Source organism: Sorex araneus, chromosome 5 (genome assembly GCF_027595985.1).
Source record: "Sorex araneus isolate mSorAra2 chromosome 5, mSorAra2.pri, whole genome shotgun sequence".
NCBI classification, from domain to species: domain Eukaryota; kingdom Metazoa; phylum Chordata; class Mammalia; order Eulipotyphla; family Soricidae; genus Sorex; species Sorex araneus.
In genome coordinates, this window is record NC_073306.1 from 73,166,693 (window position 1) to 73,190,796 (window position 24,104).

Sequence of the window (24,104 nt, forward strand, 5' to 3'; positions counted from 1 at the left end):
ACCACTATGTTCTTATGTTAATTTTGGTCTTATTTCCATTCTGGCTCCAGAATACTATTATTATGTATTACTAGTATTAATACATAATACTATAATACTCCAGAATACATACTATTATGTGAGACATGTAATCACATGTGCCGACACTCTAGTGTCCTTACTCTACAACTAGTTTTATTTTTTTTCTACCTGCAGTCTATAGGAAAAAGTATAGGACCTGTAGTTCATACAGAGGAACATCTTCAAAGTCAAAAAAAAGCTTCTCCCCTTTCATTTTTCCTTCTCTCGGTGCTGTATTCTTTGTTGACTTTAGTTGTATCATTGATCCTTTCTCTGTTCTCACCTATGTCTGAAGTGTTAGAGATAAGAATTGTAGTTCCCAGAACACAAAACCAGCAAAAATCTAAGTTTAGATGGCTCACAAATGAGGGATGAGGGTAGCAAAAGGTTAAACAGCAGACATTCCTTTAGCAGCAGCTCTGAGGTTTTGCAGTGATCTCTGGATATTCTGCCACAAAGAGAAACTCTTTCTCAGTAAGAGTTTCCAGAAGCTCCCAGAAAGTGAGATAACAATTACTGAAAGTTAGCAGCAAAACTGAAAGTTAACTATGGGCTTCCCTTTCCTTTGCTACTCTAACCTTCCACGTGTTTTCTTAGCACCAATGACTGATTTTAAGTATCCTAGTATGCTACTCTTTCAAGAGTTCACATGTTTTTCTAGCTGAACACTGACTGAAGGGTTCCAGCTCTTAAGTTATTCAGACCTACAGTCAGATGTCCACCTCCTCAAGAGAAACACGTATCATTTACATGATCAGCTCCAAATCTCCAGCCCATAAATTATAAACTGATTTTTTTCACTCTAAGAACCCATTTATATATTTTTCTTACCCCCAAAAGGATTATAGAATTCTTTATCAAGAATCATACAACAATTGCCGCATTAAAAAAGATCTATCCGGGGGGAGAGGGGGATGAGAGGCATACTGGGACCATTGGTGGTGGTGAACAGGCACTGGTGGAGGGATGGGTACTCCATCATTGTATGACTAAAATGTAAGCACGAAAGTTTGTAAGTCTGTAACTGTACCTCACGATGATTCATTAAAAAATAAAAAATTTAATTAAAACAAAAACAAGAACACAGAAAATTCAACTAGCAACAAACAGCTTAATAAATTTTTTAAACAAGGACTTAATGACCCTATGGCCAGTTATAAAAATAGTCACATAAAAATTGTTTTTCTTATAATTACCTAATTTAATATTGGGACTTTGTTATCGAATGAGTTACAACTCTAGAATTGTATCAATTGACAGTTGTGTTTTTTGTCTACATTAAAATAAATTTAAAATTGTAAAAAAAAAAAAGAAAAGAAATATGGTGGTGGGAAGGTGCAATGGTGGTGGGAGTTATGTTCAAATATTGGATGTAATGAATTATTGTAAACAACTTTATAAAAATTAAGTTAAAAATAAATAAATAAATGTGACCTAAAAAAAGCTATCAATTTCATTAGTGCTAAGAGAAGAACTCCAAGGATGGTTATATCAATATACATCATCCTTAGTATTTGCCACTGCCAGTACTTAATTTCCCTTGGATTTCTGACGTATATATTTGATTGTTAATTTTATCAGACAAGGACTGTTGCTCCCTGACATCTAGGAGATGTTCAAAGATGCTGACTGAATTATAAGTAAAGATAAATGCACAGTTTTCTATTTTATCTTGGTAGCTGAAATAGCAGATCACATATTTTGAACTTCAGTTCATGTTAGCATGTGTACGCAGAGCATCCAGTCTGTATTGATGATGGATTTACAATGACACAACACACACTTGCCTTAATCTCGAAGATTTTAGATGGTGTCCCAGGGTGATTCTAATGCACACTAAAACCTAAAAACCACGGGAAGAAAAGAAAACAGAGCTCCCTTTCTTTTAAAATCCAAATGTAATAAAAACCAAGGAATCCAAAAGACTTAAGAGCTCTTTTCAAGACTGACAGCCAGGAGATGATTTGTAGAAATATCGAATTGTAGAAGTGACCAGCTCTTTCTATAGCATTCCCTTTGGGCCCCTCATTTAAAAGATCAGCAATCCTACCCAGCATTTCATAGCAGTGTTGGGCAGAACTGGAACCAGAACCTAAGTATTCTGAATTTCAATCTAATGGTTTCTTTCTGCTGCTTGTCTGGAACACTTGTGTGAGTGATGAACTAAACGCCTCCCATTCCATTTTTCCTTGTCTAGGTACTGAACTCTGTCAATGGTCAGGTATGTCTTTTATCCTTCCCCTGTAGGATAAAAGACATACCTAAATCTGAAATCCTGGAGGTGAGAACTGTAGTTTCCAGAATACAAAACCAAAGATCTAAGCTTAGATTCTGTGCCAGTCACACTGTACATATGCATATGCATCAGTGCACTTTTGAGGTAGAGAGTCCTAACACAATTAGCATAATAGGTAGTTTTCAAATAGATGCAAGGACAGGATCCCATTTTCAAAAATAAACAGAGATATAACAAGGGCTTGTGACAGGAAACCACCTGGCCCTTTTCCTTCAGCAAAACTTTAGGCTCAAAGAACATGATGGCTCTAATCTCAATAATAACCATAACACAATGCAGCTTATGGAGTTTTAAATTGGGCAAACTTAAAATTGCGAACAGAGAAATATTTCATAAAGTTTGCTGCATAAAACTGCATCCCTCTAAAAAGCTCTCAAGAACTGCACATTCTAATGCTGGCTGCCCATAGACCTGGACACTGCTCATGGCTGGCACATGGAGCTGCTGCATGGCACAGTACATCGTTGAATGCCCTGCAATTTCATATACAATTCCAGTGACCACCCACTATCATTGATCCAATCAACCTTTAGCATGGAAGTTATGGATGATGAAATAATCTAGACCTGTAACTGCTTCTATTAGTAGTTTACCATCTGTTAATTTAAGAGAGCACACTCTAAGCACTGGAAATGATGCTGTGAACATAAAGTACAGCATTAAGGCAAAACAAAAATAACCCCCCTCTACACAGCTATAGAATTTCTCATCTAATCTTAATCCTCAGTAAGAATGAGTCTTCTATTACGGACATTTAAAAGTATGTGATATGTTCAGAAGAGGATCTTGCAGAAAAGACAGCTTCCCGCATTTAGAAAAGCTCTTCATGTCTCTACCTGATTCATTCTAATCCCACTTCCTACCTCTGAAATACAATATGGGAAACTAGCAAGAGTCCCAAGGGGTTTCCAATTTAGTGTCATCTTTAGGGATCCAAGACACTATAATTCATTGGTAAGCATCCCTAAAGTCAGATCTATTTTCCCATGTATTAAATTCTTTCTGAAGACTGGGCCTTTAAAAAGCCCATTTTATTGGCTGCATTGTTGTGTGGAATATTTGGTTATTTTTACTCCAGTTTCTCATGGGGTTTGAATCAGCACTAAATCACCTTCATGTGTGTCATCTGAGGGCTTGTCTTCTTTATACCTCTTCAGTCAATTAAAATTAAGGAGTAAACAGTATCCTTAATGCCCCCATCCGTGAATGATTAGAGAATGAATGAGATAACACAAAACACTTTCAATTCCATGAGGAAACTGGCTTACTCATATAGCACATCCTCTCGCCACTGTGGGGTGCACCAGCTGATCAATAGGCCTGCTTCCAACTCTGCAGCTGCTGAGACTTTATCTAGCCCTAGGTCTGAGCCATCCAGCACATGAGCTGAGGGTGCCAGAGAAGAAGAGACATTAAAATGCCTACATTCTGAGGTTTCATTTTTGTGAAAGATGTCCAAGTGCTGACTAGGAGAGAAATTGGAACTGTGTTGGAACCTTGTATTTAGTCTATGATGTAATGCTGCTTTTATTTGGAATCACAGATGAGGCCATATAACTGGTTAAAAAAAATCACATGAACACCAAGCTACCACCCACTTATATAAAAAAAATTCCAAGAGACTTCTAAAATATTATTTCTTCTGAAGAGGCAGTCTTCACAAAGAATTAAATCTCCTACCAGTATGGATTTATCAGAATACCTTAATTAGTGCTAGAAAATTAAGAAAATAAAATTGTGCTTAGGGATAGTATAGCTCCTACTTGGAGTAAAGGGCTTATCACGAAATACTTTGATAAAATTTTAGAACCATCATCCTGATGACTTGCAGTTAAACGAGTGTTAGGATTTGAGAAAAAAAAACGTTCGTTCACTACCCCCAACCTCTACTGATTCTTCACCTCCAGTAAGAGATGGGCGTGCTGTGTTCAGAGTAAGTCCTGTGACTTCTGGCACTTGTCAATTCCAAATATACATGACTTCTCTCCTTCTGCACCATTGCTGAGCTCTGTGAGTGCATACAAACTAAAGCTACATATTTCCACCCGAGTTCCCACACTTGGATCCCCTCCAGACACCATTCTGAATATGACACTCTACTGCAGGGTAAAAAATGGTGCTTTCCTCAAAATAAAATCTTTAAAGATCCCTTAGTAGCTATTCAGGGACTGGAATTCAATTTCAATTCTCCACTCTTTGGCCAGCTGTAGATTCAAAATGGTTACATAAAACATTGAGAGTGTGTCTTCCATGGCAAATCTGATTTTTCTTCTGCAAGTTTCTTGTGCTATAGCTACCACAACTATATTTTTACTTAGAAAATACACAAAGCAATAATGCACCTCAACAGGAGAGAACAGATTCTTTTTTAATTTTATTTCATAGGTAGCATTGACATAAGCTTAAGATACTTACTACACAGTTGGTAAAATGTACACCTTCAAATCATAATACTTTCTGTTTTAGGACACTATATCTCAAAGCATGACTTCTCAAATCCTTTTATTCCAAGTAGTTCTTGCACATAAATGTTATATCAAAATAGCAAAAAATGTAAACATCTTTTGCAACCTACATAAATATTATAATATTTGCCTTTATCTTAAAATCAGATTATACTCTAAATGCTTTACACAGAGAAAACATTGGTCAGAAGTCTATGTGTGTGAAACGTTTTTTTCTTTCTGACTTGCCTTTCATGTCGCCTACATGTGTCTTTAAAGGATAACATTTTTAAAACAAAACCGAGATTAAAATTCATTTCACATCTGAAACCAGTACCAGAAATATGGAATAATCACAGGCACAATATGAGATATAAAAAATTATTCCACATACTAAATCTGACAAGTCACCAGCAGTATGGAGGTAAGTGAAAATAAGGACTTGAGTTCATATTTTATCCTATATGTAAGGAAGGCAGACATCTTGCCAATATACCTCTTATGCTGCTATAAGCTTAAGTTATTTTTTAAATCTTCTCTTTTTTTTTATGGAGTACAAAAGGTTGTTTTGTTCAACTATAGATTAGCTACTACATTTAGCTGTAGTCCTAAACTGGAAAGTCTAGGCTGCCAGTGGATCTATGTCACCATCACTATTTGTGACTTTTTTTTTTTTCTTTTTGGATCACAGCCGGCAATGCACAGGGGTTACTCCTGTCTCATGCACTCAGGAATTACTCCTGGCGGTGCTCAGGGGCCCATATAGGATTCTGGGAATTGAACCTGGGTTGGCCCTGTGCAAGGCAAATGCCCTACCTGCTGTGCTATCACTCCAGCCCCTATCTGTGACATCTTTAAAGATAAAGTTCAAGTGTATAAATATGAAGAAGCACGAGCACATGCCTGTCATGTGGTGAACACTGCAAGATCTTATATTTTTTTGCTTCAAATGAATTTTTGATGTTTATATTTTTTTAATATGACTTTCAATCTTTTGTCTTTCCCTCAGAATTTTTTTCAGTAAAAGTTTGCTTAATCTGGAGCCCTTATTGATTTATGATTCTGAGAGTCCTACCGAATATCTTGCTTGTGGCCAGCCATGGTTCTCGGAGGATCGGAGGATCATTACTGAAGCGCTGTCAATTGTTTTAAATGCATGCAGAGAGAACTAGAGGCTTTCCAAGCACTACGTAAAATGGCTCGAGAAAAATGATTATTTATTTTGCCCTAAGCCCTTTAACCACATCCTTTTAAAACACCAGGAGGATGGCTACAAGACGGGCGCAGTACCCATGGGACGGGGGGGCGGGGGGCGGTGGGGCTCCCCAGAATGTCTGTGCATTTGCTCTAAAAGCAGTGTGTGCTCTCTTTACTGCTTGTGCTTTTAAGCTACGTAAAAACCTTCCTTTTAGAAAAGAAAAACCCAACAAAGGATGAATGGAGACCCCCCCCCCCCAGTAACACTGTATGTGGACTTCTCGGGAGGCAGACAGCCAGGCTCAACAGCTCTTTTCTCTGGGAGGAGGTCCCAGGTGGGTGGCGGGTGTCGCAGCTCAGGAGCTGCTCTTGCTCTTGTCACAGCCCGTGCCTTGAGTGATGCTGTCCTCCATGTACTGGCTGCCGGTGTCACTCCTGCTGAGGACCGTGGATGGCAGGCGGGAGGGGTGCCTCTCCGGGTTGGTCTCCTGCGAGAAGCAGCAAATCATCTTCTTCATGGTGCTGTACATGTCCTCATCCTTGTAGGAGTAGATGATGGGGTTCATGGCAGAGTTGAGCAGCGCCAGCAGGAGGAACCACCTTTTCACGTGCTGCACGCCGCACTGGGTGCAGTTCAGGCCGTCGAGGAGCAGAACCACCAGCCCTGGGGTCCAGCACACCACGAAGGCCCCTGAAGAGAAAGCAAAGGATGCGACAGGTTCTCAGACTCGGCTGCTTTTCCAGGTTTCTTCCTCCCCAGCAGCGTCAAGGAAACTCAAAGGTTTGCTTTGATAGCCACAAAGCAAACTTCCACCTTTCAGAGACCAGGGGCTTATAGAGGAAGTGGTGAGCTTCCTTGACTGTGAACCACATTCCATTTCCCCTTCTTATCTGCTGACCCAGGACTACTAGGAAGGGTCCAACATTTCCTCCTGCTTACTAAGCACATACTAAGCACTACAGCTACCATTTATTTTTGGGGGTCCGTCCAAATGGTGCTCATAAGGCCTCTCCCTGAGATTAACCACCAACTGGGTGGCAGTTCAATGGGAGGGCTTGAGGATGGGGTGCTGCTGGAGATTCATAGGGTCACCCTGGTGATACTCAGGCAGCTCCAGGGCCACCCAGAGCAGTGCTCTGGCAACCAAAGAGTGCTGAGGACTGGGCTGCAAGCAAGGCAAGTGCTTTAACCCCTGTTCTATCTCTCTATTCTCTCTAGTTATCTATTGGTCAGTTCTCTGAACCCTGCTAGGAGGATCTTAGGTCATTATCCACATTTTCCATGTGAGACCAACTCCAGGAAGCACATGTGGGACATCACCAATACACTGAGACTCTGGAAATTTCCTAAATGCCTCCGACATGACATCTATGCCATTCTCCTCTTTTTTTTTTTTAATAGTTTCTTTCCTTTTGTGCTTTATTTGATTACATATCAAGTGTTTTACTTAAAATAATGTAACCTGAAAGATTTTCCAAAGATGTTATATGAATGCATTTTAGATATTTTAGAAAATGTCAAAATCTTAATAGTAATAATTATAAAATGTTGTTAATTCATAAATATATATTTCTAGATTCCAGAATGTTTATCATCTGCTTGCATTCATTCTACTTATGCTTGCTCAGGAGGGAGGGAGGGAGGGAGGGAGGGAGGGAGGAAGGAAGGAAGGAAGGAAGGAAGGAAGGAAGGAAGGAAGGAAGAGAGGGAGGGAGGAAGGAAGGAAGGAAGGAAGGAAGGAGGGAGGGAGGGAGGGAAGGAGTGAGGGAAGGAAGGAGGAAGAGAGGGAGGGAAAGAGGGGAAGAGGGAGGGAGGGAGGGAGGGAAGGAAGGAAAGAGGGAGGGAGGAAGGAATGGAGGGAAGGAAGGAAAGAGGGAGGGAAGAAGGGAAGGAGAGAGGGAGGGAGGGAGGCAGGCAGGCACGCAAGCAGGTGCCATTCTCCTCTTAGTCTTTCAGGTCATCTGCTCAAAATCATATACTTAATGCATTCATACTGATGCTTGATAAATACGTATTCACAGGCTAACTGTGCAGTTATCGGCTTTAGACTGAAGATTGTGTTGAGCACAATCAACTTAATCAGGTTAGATGGCTGCTTTTTTTTTCATTAAAGAAGAGGATTAAATGGGCTAGAATGCAATTACTTCATGAAACTTTTCTTTAATAGACATTATTTCTATCTGTCTGTGCTGATGATAAAGTAAACTATTCCTTATTATTGGTCATATTCCAAAGCTTGAAAAGTATGAGTTTAGATCATTTTAAAGCTTCCTCTAGCTCCAATGGTCAATATGTCCCAAAGCACAAGCACTTTCATTCTCTCTGGAATTCCCAAGAGCGGATGACTGTCTCTAAGATGAAAGAACTAAACAAGTCACACATCAGAGCTAGAGCACCAACTTTGATGGGAAGTGTCCTTTATCCATGAAATTATATAACTTCAAATAAATTCAAGAGGGAGAGTCCCAAGGTCCCTACATTAATGGCAAGAGAAAATATTGATTAATTTTGTACTTTGTTACATACACAAAATTTATAGAGCATATAACTTCCAAACCAGTGGAAGGGAAGCATAGAGCTAAAGGAAATAAAAATATTTCGATGCAAAAGAAAGGAAAGAGGGGCTGGAGCGATAGCACAGAGGGTAGGGCCTTTGCCTTGCACACTGCCAACCCTGGTTGGATTCCCAGCATCCCATATGGTCCTCCGAACACCACCAGGAGTAATTCCTAAGTGCAGGGCCAGGAGTAACCCCTGAGCATTGCTGGGTGTGACCCAAAAAGTAAATAAATAAATAAATAAATGAAAAAAAAAGGTGAAACAGAAAAACAATAACAACAACAAGATCCTGAAAATGAATTCAAATATGCTCACAATTAAAATCAATGTAAATGCCTAGAGGAATAGTTCAGCAGGCAGGGTGCTTGCCTTGCATGCCACCAATTTGGGTTTAATCCCGGGAATGCCACATAGTCCCTGGAGGTCAACGAGGAGTGATCTCTGAGCAGAGAGCCAGGAATAAACCCTGAGCATAACCAAGTGTGGCCCATAAACCAAAAAATAAAATAAAATGAAATAAATGAGAATTGTGAAAATTATGGGAAGATGTGTTTTTTCAGGCAGAGAGTCTCTTGCCCGCACACCTGGCTGTCTTCCCCAGGGCCCCTCGGAGGGGATGAGCTCCAGCTTCCCTCCCCACCCCGAGCAGAACTCCCGGCGGCCGAAGACCACCGGAACCTAGCTACAGCCATGCTGGAGGCCCCTCTCCACACGTTCGGACAGGCCTCATGCATGAAGGTATAGGCAGAGGAACCCAGGTGTGTGTAATCCCATCAACGGCCAACATCCAGAGAGACTTAAAAGCAAGCTTCCAGAAGCGATATCTTTAGCCTACTTCTCCCTCTGGGAGAAACTGGCAATCTTCTGAGAGTTTCCTGCCCACATGGGACAGCCTTGCAAGCTCCCCATGGTGTATTCATATGCTAAATCCAGTAAGAAGCTGGATCTCATTCCCCTGACCCTGAAGAGCCCCCAGTGCAACATCATTAGGAGGGCCGAGTCCAGATAGACTGCTAAGATCTCAGGGAAAGGACGAGATGAAATGTTACTGAGCCTGCCCGAGAAATCGGTGATTAACGGAATTTCATGATTGTGTTCTTTCGAGAGGAGGGGACTTGGGGGGCACATTTAACTGAGTTCAGCACTTACTCCTGACTCTGTGCTCAGGGATCCCCCCTGACAGTGCTCAGGGAGACAGTATATAGTGCTTGAGAATCAAATTGGGATCAGCCACATCAGGAATTTTTTCCAAACTTGTTCTCGAAGCCCATGTTCTCCCTTGAACATGAATCTCTCTTGCTTGTCTTTTGTCTCTTCTCTTGCCTTTTTTCACTCTGGAGAAGCCTGTGTTTCCGCTTAAACAGATACTTCTCTACTTTCCCCTTACATCTTTCTAAATAAATTTCAATAAAACTACCATACTTAAAAAAATGAAAGTGTTTTTAAGAAACAAATAGAAACAATTTGGTGTTTTAAAATTATATCCATTTGTGGATGTAAAATTACAGTCAAAGAGGAACAGCAAAATGATTAACATAAATTTATGAGATGATTATTTTAGTAGGGAAAGAAATAGGGCACGTCAGAGGTCTAAAGATGCTGGTAATATTCTATTAAATCGGGTGGCAAGTTTATAGGTACTTTGTTTATTCTTCTCAGTTCCTACTCTAAAGTCTATATCACTTAATTTGAAAGACATATTTTATATACATACATTGTAAAAATCAAAGTGCCAACTTATTTTCCTAAAAACTAATTTTTTAAATAGGATTTTTTTTTCTTATAAAAGTTTCCTATGGGGGCTGGAGCGATAGTACAGCAGGCAGGGCGTTTGCCTTGCATGCAGCTAACCCAGGTTCTATCCCTGGCATCGCATATGGTCTCCCAAGCATGGCCAAGAGTAATTCTTGAATGCAGAGCCAGGAGTAACCCCTGATCATCACCAGGTGTGACCCGAAAAAGTAAAAAATAAGTTCCCAGCATAAAACCCTAGCTTGCATACATCTAGGTATACATCTAGCAAAAACTCTAATCTAAACAAATTCATTGATTACATATTTGTAATAGTGATAAAATTATTCAGACTGTTGCTCCCTAAGTAAATTTTGGTAAATTCGGCTTTAATTAAAATTTGTCAATTTTACATTTATAAACTTACTGATGTAAAATTGATAGCTCTCTCTTTAGTCTATCTAAACTTTATTAGTAATTGTATATCTGATTGTACTTCAGTAATATTTATTATCCTTATCTTTTTGTTCACTATCCAATATTTTCATGAAATCATTTAATTTTTTTTCTCTCTGTTGCAATTCAATTTTTCTAATTTTTGTCTCCTTATACTCTCTATTCCAGTATTCTTTTTCTATTTCAAGATAAATATGCAACTCCTGTGTTTTTTGTCTTTATAATAATGATAATAATAATGATTAAAATAAATTTATTTTAAATAAATAGCACTGCACCCCTCCCTCCCCCAAACAGATATTCATAATGGTGTTCTGTTTGTCACGATTTCATATTTTCCCTTTGAGATGAATTATGTAATTCATTTAATCAACCCTGGACAAACTTCCCACTGAACAATGATTATAAACCAGGCACTTTAGTATTTTATATGAATTAATAATTTTATTTTCATAGCAACCCTTGGCAATGTTACACTTCTTGTACTTTAACCTGGAAGAGACTGAAGCACAGAGAAGTTAGATAACATGTTCAAAGGTGGTAAGTGGAAGAGCCAGGATGTGAACCCAGAGAAATTAACACAGGGCTGTGCTCCTGCCACCAGCCACAGTGCTTGGCAATGGGCCACACCTGATTATTACTAAGGTGAGTTGTATGGACAGGAGGGGTGTACTTCTGGTCTTCAAAGTCCCATTCATTGCTTTTTAAAGATGATCTCGTTGCTGCAAAATCACATTAAATTCACTAAATAGTTTGCTAACAAATATTTTTCCAGCATAAAGAGAAAGTAAGAAAGGAAGGAGAGGAGAGGAGGCAGAGAAGTGAAGAGGAAGGGGATGGAAGAGAAGTGGAGGGAAGGGGAGAAGAGAAAGAGATAGGAGAGGAGAGCGAGGAGGAGTGGAGAGGAAGGGAGGGAAGTAGAAGGAAGAGGGAGGAAGAAAAAAAGGGAGGGAGGAAGGGTTAAAAAAGGAAGGCAAGGGGACGGAGCAATTGTACAGCAGGTAGGGTGTTTGCCCTGCATGCAGCCGACCCGGAATCAATCCCCAGCATCCCATATGGTCCCCCAAGCACTGCCGGGAATAATTCCTGAGTGCCAAGCCAGGAGTAACCCCTGAGCATCGCTGGGTGTGACCCAAAAAGAAAATGAAAAAAGAAAAAAGAAAAGGAAAGCAAGGGGGAACCAGAGCGATGCAAAAAGGCAAAAAAATATTTTAAAAAGGAAGAAAAGGGAAGAAAAGATGGTATCAAATTCCAACAACAAAAAAGTCATGGGGGTGAGAAGAGAAACAAGTACCTACTGCTTTATCTTTATACTATTTCCAGGAACAACAAAGGTCAGAAGGTCAGACTCTGACTGATCCACCCAAACACTCCGCAGTACCAGAAAAGGGTTCGAAGGGGTTTGGTATGACACTCCAACAGGAACCCTGGGAAACAGCCCTTCTATACAATCAGCTTTACTCTCAATGCAACTTTGAGGAGCTACTATTTAGGGAAACTGTTAGAGATTATTTTTTGGGGGGCGGATTCTTACTGCAAGTCTACTGAGTATAAAACCCCCCAAATTCTTAGAGGAGAAGGAAATGCCCGGAATAGGTTTGAGCTTGGGAATCATGGCGCATTCTTGGAGAATGTGGGAGAGGTCAGAGAAATACAAAGGAGCAACTGTCTCAAATCTTAAAAGTGGGACAGAAAATGGGGCTTGAGAAATATAGAGTCAGTGCCCTATATCACTGTATCACTGTATCACTGTCATCCCGCTGTTCATCAGTTTGCTTGAGTGGGCGCCAGTAACGTCTTCATTTGTCCCTGTCGTATGCTAGTGTAGCCTAACGTTGTCTGCTCTCTCCAGGAATAAGAAGAGCACGCTGTTGTTACTGTTTTGAGCATATCAACTATGTCATGGGTAGCTTGCCAGGTTCTGCCATGCGGGGGAATAAATAAATAAATAAATAGATAGATAGATAGATAAATAGATAAATAAATAAATAAATAAATAAGTCGCACGGCTACAAATGCGGTTGTGTGCTCCAGGAAAAATAGACACCTGTGTTTTCTGAATAGTCAGATTCAATGTTTAGAGTGTGATAGATAGGCCACGCCTGAATTATATTAAGAAACAAACAGGAGGGGCTGGAGTGATAGCACAGCAAGTAAGGTGTTTGCCTTGCACTCGGCCAACCGGGTTCGATTCCCAGCATCCCATATGGTCCCTTGAGCACCGCCAGGAGTGTTTCCTGAGTGCAGCGCCAGGAGTAACATCTGTGCATCGCCAGGTGTGACCCAAAAAGTAAAAAACAAAACAAAAACAAAATACAAACAAACAACCATTTATAAATAGTAGACAAAAAGATGTCTACTGGGTACACAATGTAATAAATCAGGTATGTTTCTCTTAGAGAATAGCAAGTCCCTCTAAAGGGCCATTGCACATATCCTAGGACATTTTAGAAGGTCACTAAAACTCATGGAAAGCGCAAAGCTGCAGAATTTGGGTACAACTTCTTATGTGGATAAGGATATTTAGGAGAGGCACTATCCTTGGGCTTTTCTAGGGAGCAGGATATTTCCCTTGTGTGGATCTTCCTGAGATGTACAAAGGGAACGAGAAATACTACTAAGTGGATTCTGGACTCTTTCCTGTGTGTCCAATGGTTAATTTTAAGAAGCCCTGAGTTTCAACACCCCAGTATTCAAGCAAATTTCACTTATTTACCATAGGTTATTATAAGATAATATGCCTGAAAACAGTTTAAGAAAAATTTTCTGAGGGGCTGGAGAGATAGCACAGCGGGTAGGGCATTTGCCTTGTATGCGGCCGACCCGGGTTCGATTCCCAGCATCCCATATGGTCCCCTGAGCACCACCAGGGGTAATTCCTGAGAGCAGAGCCAGGAGTAACCCCTGAGCATCGCCAGATGTGACCCAAAAAGCAAAAAAAAGAAAGAAAAATTTTCTGACCTAGCAATACCCATACCTAGCTATCTTGTCACTGAAATTATGAGACAAGGCTTTTGTGCTTTTGTTTGGGGTTTGTTTTTTGCCTCTCAAGTGGTTCCCCAGAGGCTGGGGGTGCGGTAGTGCAACGCCGGGCTTACCTGGAGCCACTGTGACAGTGCTTGGGGCTTCCCAAGCTACACTCTGAGGGGCTCAGAGGCTTCCAGAGCCACATTCTGGGAATACTCAGGGAACCATCATGCTTGGGATCCAACTGGGGTCAGCTGCATACAAGGCATCCACCTTAACCCCTGCAGCATCTCTCTAATCCCCCAGGGAAGAATTTTTAATAATGAAGAGTCCTTGATTCCACTCAATAGTCAGTATCTCTGGGGTGGAAACCTGGAAATGCCAGAAGTTTTACATGCCCTAAGTGATTACAGACAGTACCAGACCAAACAATCTATTATGACACAAAATGGTTTCATCAAGCTGACCCTGTGAACAAAATCAAAGATGTTGTATAGACAGCAAAAATGTCATTTAAAAAAAGAGAGAGCGCAGAGTTCTTTAATATAGAAAATCAGCATCTCTAAATGCTTTCAGGTTCCACTTCAAAGGGTGTTTAAACATATCGCAAGTATAAATAAATGTACAAACACGAGCAGGACGCTAGTGTCCAGGCAAGGCACACAGCCCTCCGTGGGCCTCTTCTGGCTCTTTGGTTGGCCCTGCCAGGAATGCCTTCCCACCTCCTAACCTAAGGTCTACTTTTCTTTCTAAGCTTAGCTCCGAGTCCGCCTTCTCCACTCAACCTCTCCCATCTGTCCAACCCACAGTGACCATTCCCTCCTCGAACTCCAGTGTCACTTTCCACCTACAACCTCCACGTGGCACAGAGCACATCACCTGCTTTGTTCTTTTCTGATAGTCTCCCAGAGCCTGGGTCAGGCATTATGTTCAGGGCTTATTATGCATCTCTTACCTAGAACTTACCACCCTAGGAAGGGCTACTCTTAAGTGCCTCAGTCTTATGTTTAGTGAATTAGTTCAGAATGACTCAAGTAAAAGTCTATCCTAGGTGATTTGGTGTCTGTCCTTCATGACGTACCAACAAATACAAGATTTGCCCCCAGATCTGACCCCTCCCCATGTAAATTCTTGAGCATTGTGTTTACTTTGGCAGTTTTCAGTAAACACATCCTATATTTTAAGGTTGTCATAAGTTCCCAAGTCTATGAGTTCAAATCTGTCTGTTTTTGCACAACTGAATGGAGTCCCACACTCAATAGCAGTAGCAGTGGAAATAAGTAAGTTTGAAAAATTTACTAAGAGCTGACGAGGTGCTCAACTGACAGCACTAGCTATAGTATCTGCTGATGTGAATAGGGCACAATGTTGTTCTTGAAATATCCATAGGCATGGAACCTGAACGAGATGGCTCTGATGCTGTTGAAGGTGTCTGACGGACTGACACTCAGATGCACTGGATCAAGAATTTCACAAATGCCATTCTTGTACAAGCCAAAGAAACATACCAAAATGAAAAGACATCCTACTTACGAAAAGTTTTAAAAGAAAAAAAGCACCATTCACAGACACAGACTGGTGGGTAGACGGGAAATAGGGTGAGGGAACACTGGTAGTAGTAGGATGTGGTCACCGGGAAGGTATCTGTGTTGAAATATTGTATACCAAAAACCCAATCATGGATAACTTTGTAATTCATAGTACCTAAACAGAACTGAATTTTTAAAAGACATTCTATTAAAAGGAAGAAGATTTTGCACAGCATATATCCCCAAAGTATTAATATACAAAATATATATACAAAGAACCATAAAATTCATGATAAAAGAACCAAACCTGGTTTAGAAATGGACAGAAAATCTGAACAGACACTTCTCCAAGGGAATCATACAAAGGCAAAGAGGCATGTGAAATGGCATTCATCATCTCTTATTAATAGAGAAAATTCAATTTAAAAAATCAATAAAGATATTATTCCATCCCTGTGAGAATGATTATTTACCCCCCCGAAACAAAAATCAGTAAGAGTTGGAGAGAATGTGGAGAGAAGAGGAAGAAACACTTATATACTGATGGTGGGAATGTACATTGGTGTAATCATGGAAAGAAGTATGAGATAGCTCAAAATTTAAACTAGAAATCACATATCAGACAATTATTCCACTTTGGAGTATAAATAAAAATTTGGGAGGAGGTATAAATACAAAAACTTTTAAATAACACTAATTTGGAGAGATATATGAACTCCTCTTCTAGTAAATATTATTTATAATAGCCAATGACTAGAGAAAACCTAAGTTCTTATTTATTCATGAATGAATAAAGTGGTACAAGAGAATATAATTAAGCTATAAAATGATTAAATTGTTCCGTTTACATGAATAGACCTAAAGAGTAGGTCTAGTTTAAATAAGTCAAAGACAAATACCACGTTTCATTCATATTTGTAATATAGAGAAAAGAAAAAGATGAACTATAATACAAAAAGTAACTTTGGGACTATATGACTAGTGGTTACTTTAATAGAAATGAGAAGGAAGGTGGATAAATTAAGACAAAAGGTACACATTTAGGGTAAAAACAGAATTGCACATTTAGCAATAGACTTAATCTAATATATACATATGTTGATTTCCAATGATGCTTACCTGAAACTTACATAATGCAATGTTATTTCAATTAAAAAATCACACGCAAATAACAAGGGGCAAATTTAGGGTGAAAGCAGCATGAAATATTTAGCAATGGACTTAAAATAATATATAAATATTTTTATCTTCAATGATCCATACCTGAAACTTATATAATACAATATTATTTTAATTCAAAACATCTTATACAAATAACATGGTAATTGCTGATAAATGGTGGTTGTTAGTGTTATATATCAAATGTTGTAAAGGTCAAAAAAAAACAAAGAAAGGAGAAATAGTGTGTTACATTTGAAGAATTCCAATAGTTGAAGACAATTTCAGTCCAGATAGGTAACTGAGGAAGGAGACAAAGCTCAAGAGATGAACATGAATTAGACTTGCAAAGGTCCTGTAGGCAATACTCAGGAGATTGAATTTATTATATAGATCATACCTCATAAATCTTTACCAACCCAGAGTTTATGGAGATAGTTAAGCCAAATGCCCTCAGGTATAAATTGTATGTACTGAATTCTCTTTTCTTCCAAACATCTAAAATAGTATGAGTCATATACAATCCTCATGAGGATTAAGAAACTTTTCTTATATTCCATGTTCATAAAAGAATCCTATTGAGATAGTCCAGATCAGAGGTTTACAACACTCAGTTGCAACTTATTAGTGGGCTGTGAAATCAACTTAAGGAGCTGCAACTAGAAATTTTCTGAAAAATAAAAGAACAAAAAACATCAGAGTGCATCAAGCATAGTAAAATATATTTCACAAAACTTGGTTCAGTTACATACAAAAATATGTATAAAATATGTATAAACTGACCCCTGATATAGAACATATACTATTTCATATTATAGGGTTCCAGCTTAAGAAAACTTTATGTACACTATAAAGTGTTTTGGCACTAGAGAGATAGTCAGTGGGTAGGGCACTGGCCTAGTACATAATCAGCCCAGGCTCGATTCCCGGTATCGCCTTTGGTCCACTGAGCCCAACTCCAAGGGCAGGGCCAGAAGAAAGCTCTGAGCACCCCAAAGTTTTGAGCACCTGTGGCTCAAAAACAAAATAAAAATAGATACAAGCCAAAAGTAGACTATAGATCAAACACAATGGCCACTCAATGCCTCTAATGCAACCAACAACAGCCAAAAGGAAAGAGAGAACAAAAGGGAATGCCCTGCCGTGGGGGGTGGGGGGGTGGGGGAGGAATGGAGTGGGGGTCCTGGGAGGGATACTGGGATCATTGGTGGTGGAGAATGGGCACTGGTCATACAATGATCAAGTACCCATCCCTTCACCAGTGAGTACCCATCCCTCCACCAGTGCCCATTCTCCACCACCAATGATCCCAGCATCCCTCCCAGGACCCCCACTCCATTCCCCCCTCCCCCCCCCCCCCCCCGCCGTGGCAGGGCATTCCCTTTTTTTCTCTCTTTCCTTTTGGCTGTTGTCATTTGCATTAGAGGCGTTGAGTGGCCATTGTGTTTGATCTATAGTCTACTTTTGGCTTGCATCTATTTTGCAAGCACAAAAGTTTGTAAATCTGTAACTGTACCCCACGGTGATTCACTAATAAAAAGTTAAAAAAAATAGACTGTTCTTTAGATAACATTTTTTAATTTAATTTTTAAAATTTTATTTATTTTTTAATTAGTGAGTCAGTGAGGGTACAGTTACAGATTTATACATTTTCGTGCTCATGTTTCCCTCATACAAAGTTCGAGAACCCATCCCTTCACCAGTGCCCATTCTCCACCACAAATAAACCCAGCATCACTCCCATCCCCCCAATCCCATCTCCCCCACCTCACCCTGCCACTGTGGCAGGGTATTCCCTTTTGTTCTCTCTCTCTCTCTCTCTCTCTCTCTCTCTCTCTCTCTCTCATTAGGTGTTGTGGTTTGCAATAAAGGTGTTGAGTGGCCAATCTAGTCTACATTCAGCACGCATCACCCTTCCCCCACGTGGCCTCCAACCACATTTTACTTGGTGTTCCCTTCTCTTAGATAACATTTTTTAAACAGTATAAGAACACTCCTAAAAGGAATTTTCTTGTTAAGTTTCAGAATTAGAACATCTCTGACTTAAGAAGCCAGGAGTGATCCCAGAACACAGAGCCAGGAGTAAGGCTGACCACTGCCAGTGTAGCTCTAAACCCGGCTCCTTGCAGTCAGATTTTTTTACCTCACCATTCTACCAAATTGATAAATATCTAGTGTGGGTATCTCCAGTTTTAATCAGATCCCTGTAGAATGCTTCTGTACAGCAAGTGTGAGACCACCTGGTCTAGACAGGTGCAAACTGTCTATAGTTAAAAAGTGGAGGTCGTGAAGATACAGACATGTAGATGGGTTGGAGGCCCAGTAGGAGGCAAAAGAAACTTCATGAAGAACTGGATCCGTAGGGGAGGTCAAGGAATGAACCCAGAATGACTAATATAGAGTCACCAAGCAAGGGAATATTTACAACCAAGTGGGAAAGACGAAAGAGAAGAGATTTAAAAGGGAGAGAGTGATTCTGGTTTGTTTTTGGCTTTGGTTTTTGGACCACACCTGGTGGTACTCTTAATTCCTACTTGAGGTGCTTAGAGGATGATATGGGGTGCCGTGGATCAAACCTGGGTGAGTTTCATGCATGGCATGTGGTCTGCTCCCTGTCCTTATAGCTCCATTCCCAACAGTGATTGGTTTAGGCACTGTGGTCTCATAGCTCTGTGGCTCCTCTCAGCAGAGACATGTCAGACAGAAGCCAGAAATGATGCTAAGAACTCTTGAGATCTCCAAAATGAAATATTAACTTGGGAGACATAAGCCTTAAGCCAGAAATGAAGCCATATGTCTTCTGTTAATAAATATTTGCTAAGCAATCACCTACCATGTGCTGGCTCCCAAGAGTGAATGTCTTCATGACAAGTGTGTTTGTATAATACTTTTTAAAATCTCCTTCCATTGCCAAGTGACAGAAGTTATATTGATAAGAAAGTTAGTTTTTATTTTAATCATATTCTATGTTCTTTCAGTACCTGTTTAAGAGATTCACTACAGTCCAATTAGGTTGTAAGTGGAGTTTCCCTCTAGTAATTAAGTAAGTGAGCTTCAGAGCTGTACTCAAAAAGTCTTATCATGAGTTCAATGTTAATTTTAAAGTACAGTGAATTACATATGAGAAAATTCAATTACAGTACTGAAATGATTTTAATGACTACAATTTAGGGTAATCAGAAACCTTAAATTAAGGAATGGCTAACACTTTGGAGGATAAATTAGAAATAAAAATATTTGTGACAAATGGATTAAAGCTCTTTCAATGTCCCTAGTAGATATATGCTTAATTTATAACAGCACTTCCTGCTTATTTCTGCATTTTCAAAAATATTTCAAACAGTACTCCTGTTAAGAACTCATTTTTCCCAGTCCATTCTGAAAAAAATGGCCCCTTTCTGGGAAACATTTCAGAGAATTCAGCATTTGAATGAAAAAGACCTTCAACCAAGAATACTCTACCCAACTAGGTAGAAAGGAGTTTAAAGGAGTGATGAAGAATTTTCATAAGAACAATAAATAAAGGAATTCATCTCCACTAAAGGATACTTTGTACAGAAAGAAAAGAAGCCCCTCATGGAAGCAGAAAGACACCCAAAACATACAATGTGGGGTAGGAGAAGAGTAATAATGGACAATTTTAGAAAAATCTCAAGAGGAAGTTGCTTTTCATTTAAGATAGGATATAAGCTTAGAACCCTAGAGGTAAACCTCATGGTAACCTCATAACAAAAATAGAAGAAAAAGATAGTTTTGCCTTCTTGGGGTTTTGGTGACTGACAGGATGTACAAAAGAGTGAGACTTCAGGTTGCGTAAAACCTGTTCTTCAGGATATTTTCAGGACTTTTTAACTCCATCTAGTTAGATTTGTAGCCATTTTCCCCTTCTGTTTAAAAATTCACACATACAATTAAAAAATCCTGATATAAATAAAGCATCCGTAACAATACAAGCAATCACTCACACAAAACAGTCTCATGCTGGCACGTGGAACACTCATTTTATCAAACAAGAGGATATATTTTAAACATGTTAAGTCTGTGATTCTTTGTTTTTAGTCCAGGAAAAAGTAGTAGGGCACAAGCAATAATGTTAACCTAGTAAGCCACAAGACTGTCTGATTTACTAAAATAGAAAATTATAACTCTACATAAAAATCAGGTTGCAAACCCCATCCTAGGGAAGCCCTCTTCTTATTTAAAAAGAAAGTTTTAAAAGTAACATTTAGTCAAAATTGGTTAAAGTTATTAAAATGTGTAACTTATACATTATTATAATAGTTAAAGAAAATGTTCTTGTAATGGTGAAAATATGTTAAAATTCAAGTATAACACTTTCAGCTGTGGTCTACAGCCAAATTCATAATCATTTACTCACAGTGTTTTAGAAGTCCAATAATTCAGAAAAAACATCCTCACATATACGAAGGAAATGAAAATATATACCTTCTGTAAACCTGATTTATTTTTGCTGCTGAAGAAAAAAATTAAGACCCTTCAAATAGATGATGAACAGTTAAGCAGTCCACAAATGATTCATTTCACACTACTGTCATGACTGATGGATCTTTTGACTTTAACAACTAGTTTTAGACACTAGTTTCAAATTTGCAGCCAGCATTGGAAAATTTAAAATCTTCGTGCCAAGAGTTATAAGATAAAATTTAAAGAGAAGCATACCAGCTAGAGCCGCAGCCCAGATTTAATTCCAGTGTTTAACTCTGGGTAACAGCTGGAAGCCATAAACTGCAAAAAAAGTAGGAAAATATAAGTAGGAAAACACCATTTTCACCTCCAGATTCCTCTGTAAGCATCAATATATGGACCATCAATACTTCACACAGTGCCTATTATATCAAAGACACTCTAGCATCTAAGGAAAGGTGGAAGGTCAGATGCATATATTGGCATGTAGTAGCTATATACCTGGTATAATCTTTATAAATAATTCACATATAACCTGGATATATGTGAAACTCTTCCTGTGGGAGTCACTCCTTGGGATTAGGAAGGTTCCACCATTGCACCTTATCTAGACATGTTAGTATATAAAGCTAAAGGTAATATTTTATCACATGAATTTTCATTAGCACAGATAGGGTTCCAGTGGAATGTAAAAGGAATCTTTAGTGGCACTGATAAACTTGAAAAGAATTATTTCTTAGGCCATGACACAGGGAAGTTGCTTTGAATAGAGACAAGATTTTGTACACTCAGGTGGCATGACATTTTATTCTGAGCTCAGAAGGAAGAGTCAGGACAAAGTAGAAGTTAGGGGACTTGCCTTAGGGAGAGGTGGGTCTCGGAGAAATAACTGTGACTAGCTCAGGAATCACAAAGATCTGACCACCCTAGCCACCACCTACATTCTATTGTTGCTTTTGAACTCACATGCAACTGAAAATCCTTCAGAGCATAATTCTCTAAGCACTTTCTAGAAACAGTTGCATTTTTTCTTTGAGATGAAATCTCCAGTTTCATTAAGAAGAAGACAGGCTTGGAACCAAGCAGACCCTGAGCAGATTAATTCTTTAATTAATCATGGGCAAAAGGGATGACCTCCCTGGTTTTTACAGAGTGACCAGGATGAGATTGAATGACAGGATATTTTTGTGAGAGCTTTAATGATAATTTAAGCTGTGAGAGCCCAACACAGATAACAAAGGCAGAAAAAAGGTAGTTCTAAAATTCCAGGTAGAGGAATATTAGACTAGACTGACATCCTCAGGAAAGATCCCTTTTGTATTGCACTCAGTTTTTAGGGTACCCAGTGCTTAGCCAAGAACCACACACAGAGCCATTAATTAGCAATTTTAAATGAAGAAGAGATCTTGATTTGACTAATAAATACTGTACTTGTTTAATAGCAACTAATTAATATTTGCTAATAAATACTGATTAGCAGATGTTTTAAACTTAATTTAATTTTGTTTTGTTTAGGGACCACACCTGTGGTGCTCAGGGCTTACTTCTGGCTCTGGTCCAGGGCACTGCTGGTGGGGATCAGGGGACCATATGTGGTGCCAGGGACCCAACAAAGAATTGGCTGAGTGTAAGGCACGGATCTTACCTGCTCACTATCTCTCCAGCCCCAATGGGTGCTTTTAAAAATGTCATTATACTGAGACTTAATCCTGAAAGCTTTGTAACTTTCCACATGGTGATTCAATAAAAAAAAAAAGTCATTACGTTTCTCTGCTCCCAGTTTCCCCATCTACAAATTAATAAGGTTGGACTAGAACTGCAACCAAACTCCTTTGGCTTTTCTCTGGACTTCTTTAGTCATAACAAATGTATAATCTAAATAACTGAATAAAACGGCAAAAAAAATGGATGCTCTTTATGAAACAGAAGGAGGGAGGGAGGGAGGGATGAGGAGGAGGAGGAGAAGGAGGAAGGGAAAGAGAGGGTGAGGAGAGAGATATGCAAGTCACATGAGTCCAGCAGAAATCAGTATTTGGAGATGAGGCATCCAGAATGCTCTTAAAATTTTAAAATTTTACTTCTATACAGTGAACATTCGTTTAGTGACAGGCACTGTGCTACTAATTATTAAAGCAGACAGAGGAGTAAACGCTGACCATGTAGGGTGCACACACACATAGGATGCTGTCTGGGCACACGACAGAGTTTCTGTCATTTATACTGCCACCACAGACTGAGTTTTCAAAGGGATATAGATGTAAAGAATAACTATTGTGGTGCAGTTATTATCATGATGCTTTCAATATAAACAATACTTTTGAAATACTGAAATTATACTTTGAAATTATTGAAATCACTTAATATTAAAACTATACTAATAAGCTATTGAAAAGGGTAATATTGATTATATTGATTACAAAAAACAGTAATAATAGCTACAACTGTTATTGATAACAGAAGACTAAGTTGTTTTATAATATATAAAACCCAACATGTACCAAAGAATAACCTTCAGATAACCCAGGGCACCAAGGGAAGCAAAGTGAGGAAGATTCAAGGTTTACAGTTACGGACTGATTCAAATCCATCAGTCTGCTATATCCTATTCAGTCTTTCCCCACATTAATCTTCTTTCCTAATTGCAAGATCGTCAGTCCCTCAAGACCCACTAGGATTGATCCCTGGGTGTAAACCCTGAGTGTAAATCCTGAGCACAGTTGGATGTGGCCCCTAAATAAATAAAAGATCCAATAACTTTGGTACAACAAATGTTCATATTTAATTTTGAGTTTCAAAGGACAAGATTACAAAATGCCATCATTATAAAATGATCCCATTATGTGTAACAATAAATTATTAATGTATAATAATAAATATAAGGTAACCAAGCACCTGTGTATATTCATCTATACACTTTGAAGAAATCTCAAGGAAGTGTTTATATATCCTAGCAAATATTATTTTTAGGCATTAGGATTCAGGTGACTTACTTTCTTCCTTACAGTTTAGTTGTTGTCTTAATTTTAGGTCATCAGATACATATGTATTTTTTAAGAATAAACTTGTACAAAAGCTATGTCTGTTAAATTTTGGGAACAAATACATCTGCATGCATTAGATTTCTACTACAATCAAATGCTATAAGACTGATTGACCTCACTGAGAAATAAGAAGGCTAAGTCTGTCTCTCTCCCAATCTCCTAACTCCATTTTATCCCAATTCACTCAGAGGTAGTTTATCAAATACAAAAATACAAAACAAGACTATGAAAGAGAGTTTA

The 24,104-nt window shown here is 39.0% G+C and overlaps 1 protein-coding gene across 1 annotated transcript in view; it reads right to left on the minus strand.

The window, feature by feature from the left end:
* Positions 1 to 4,735: 4,735 nt before the first annotated feature.
* Positions 4,736 to 24,104, minus strand: part of LPAR3 (lysophosphatidic acid receptor 3) — a 92,780-nt gene continuing 73,411 nt past the window's right edge. The window contains exon 3 of the mRNA XM_055139704.1: positions 4,736 to 6,688. Coding sequence (XP_054995679.1) covers positions 6,354 to 6,688 — 335 coding nt within the window. The 3' untranslated portion in view covers positions 4,736 to 6,353. The remainder of the gene's footprint in view (positions 6,689 to 24,104) is intronic.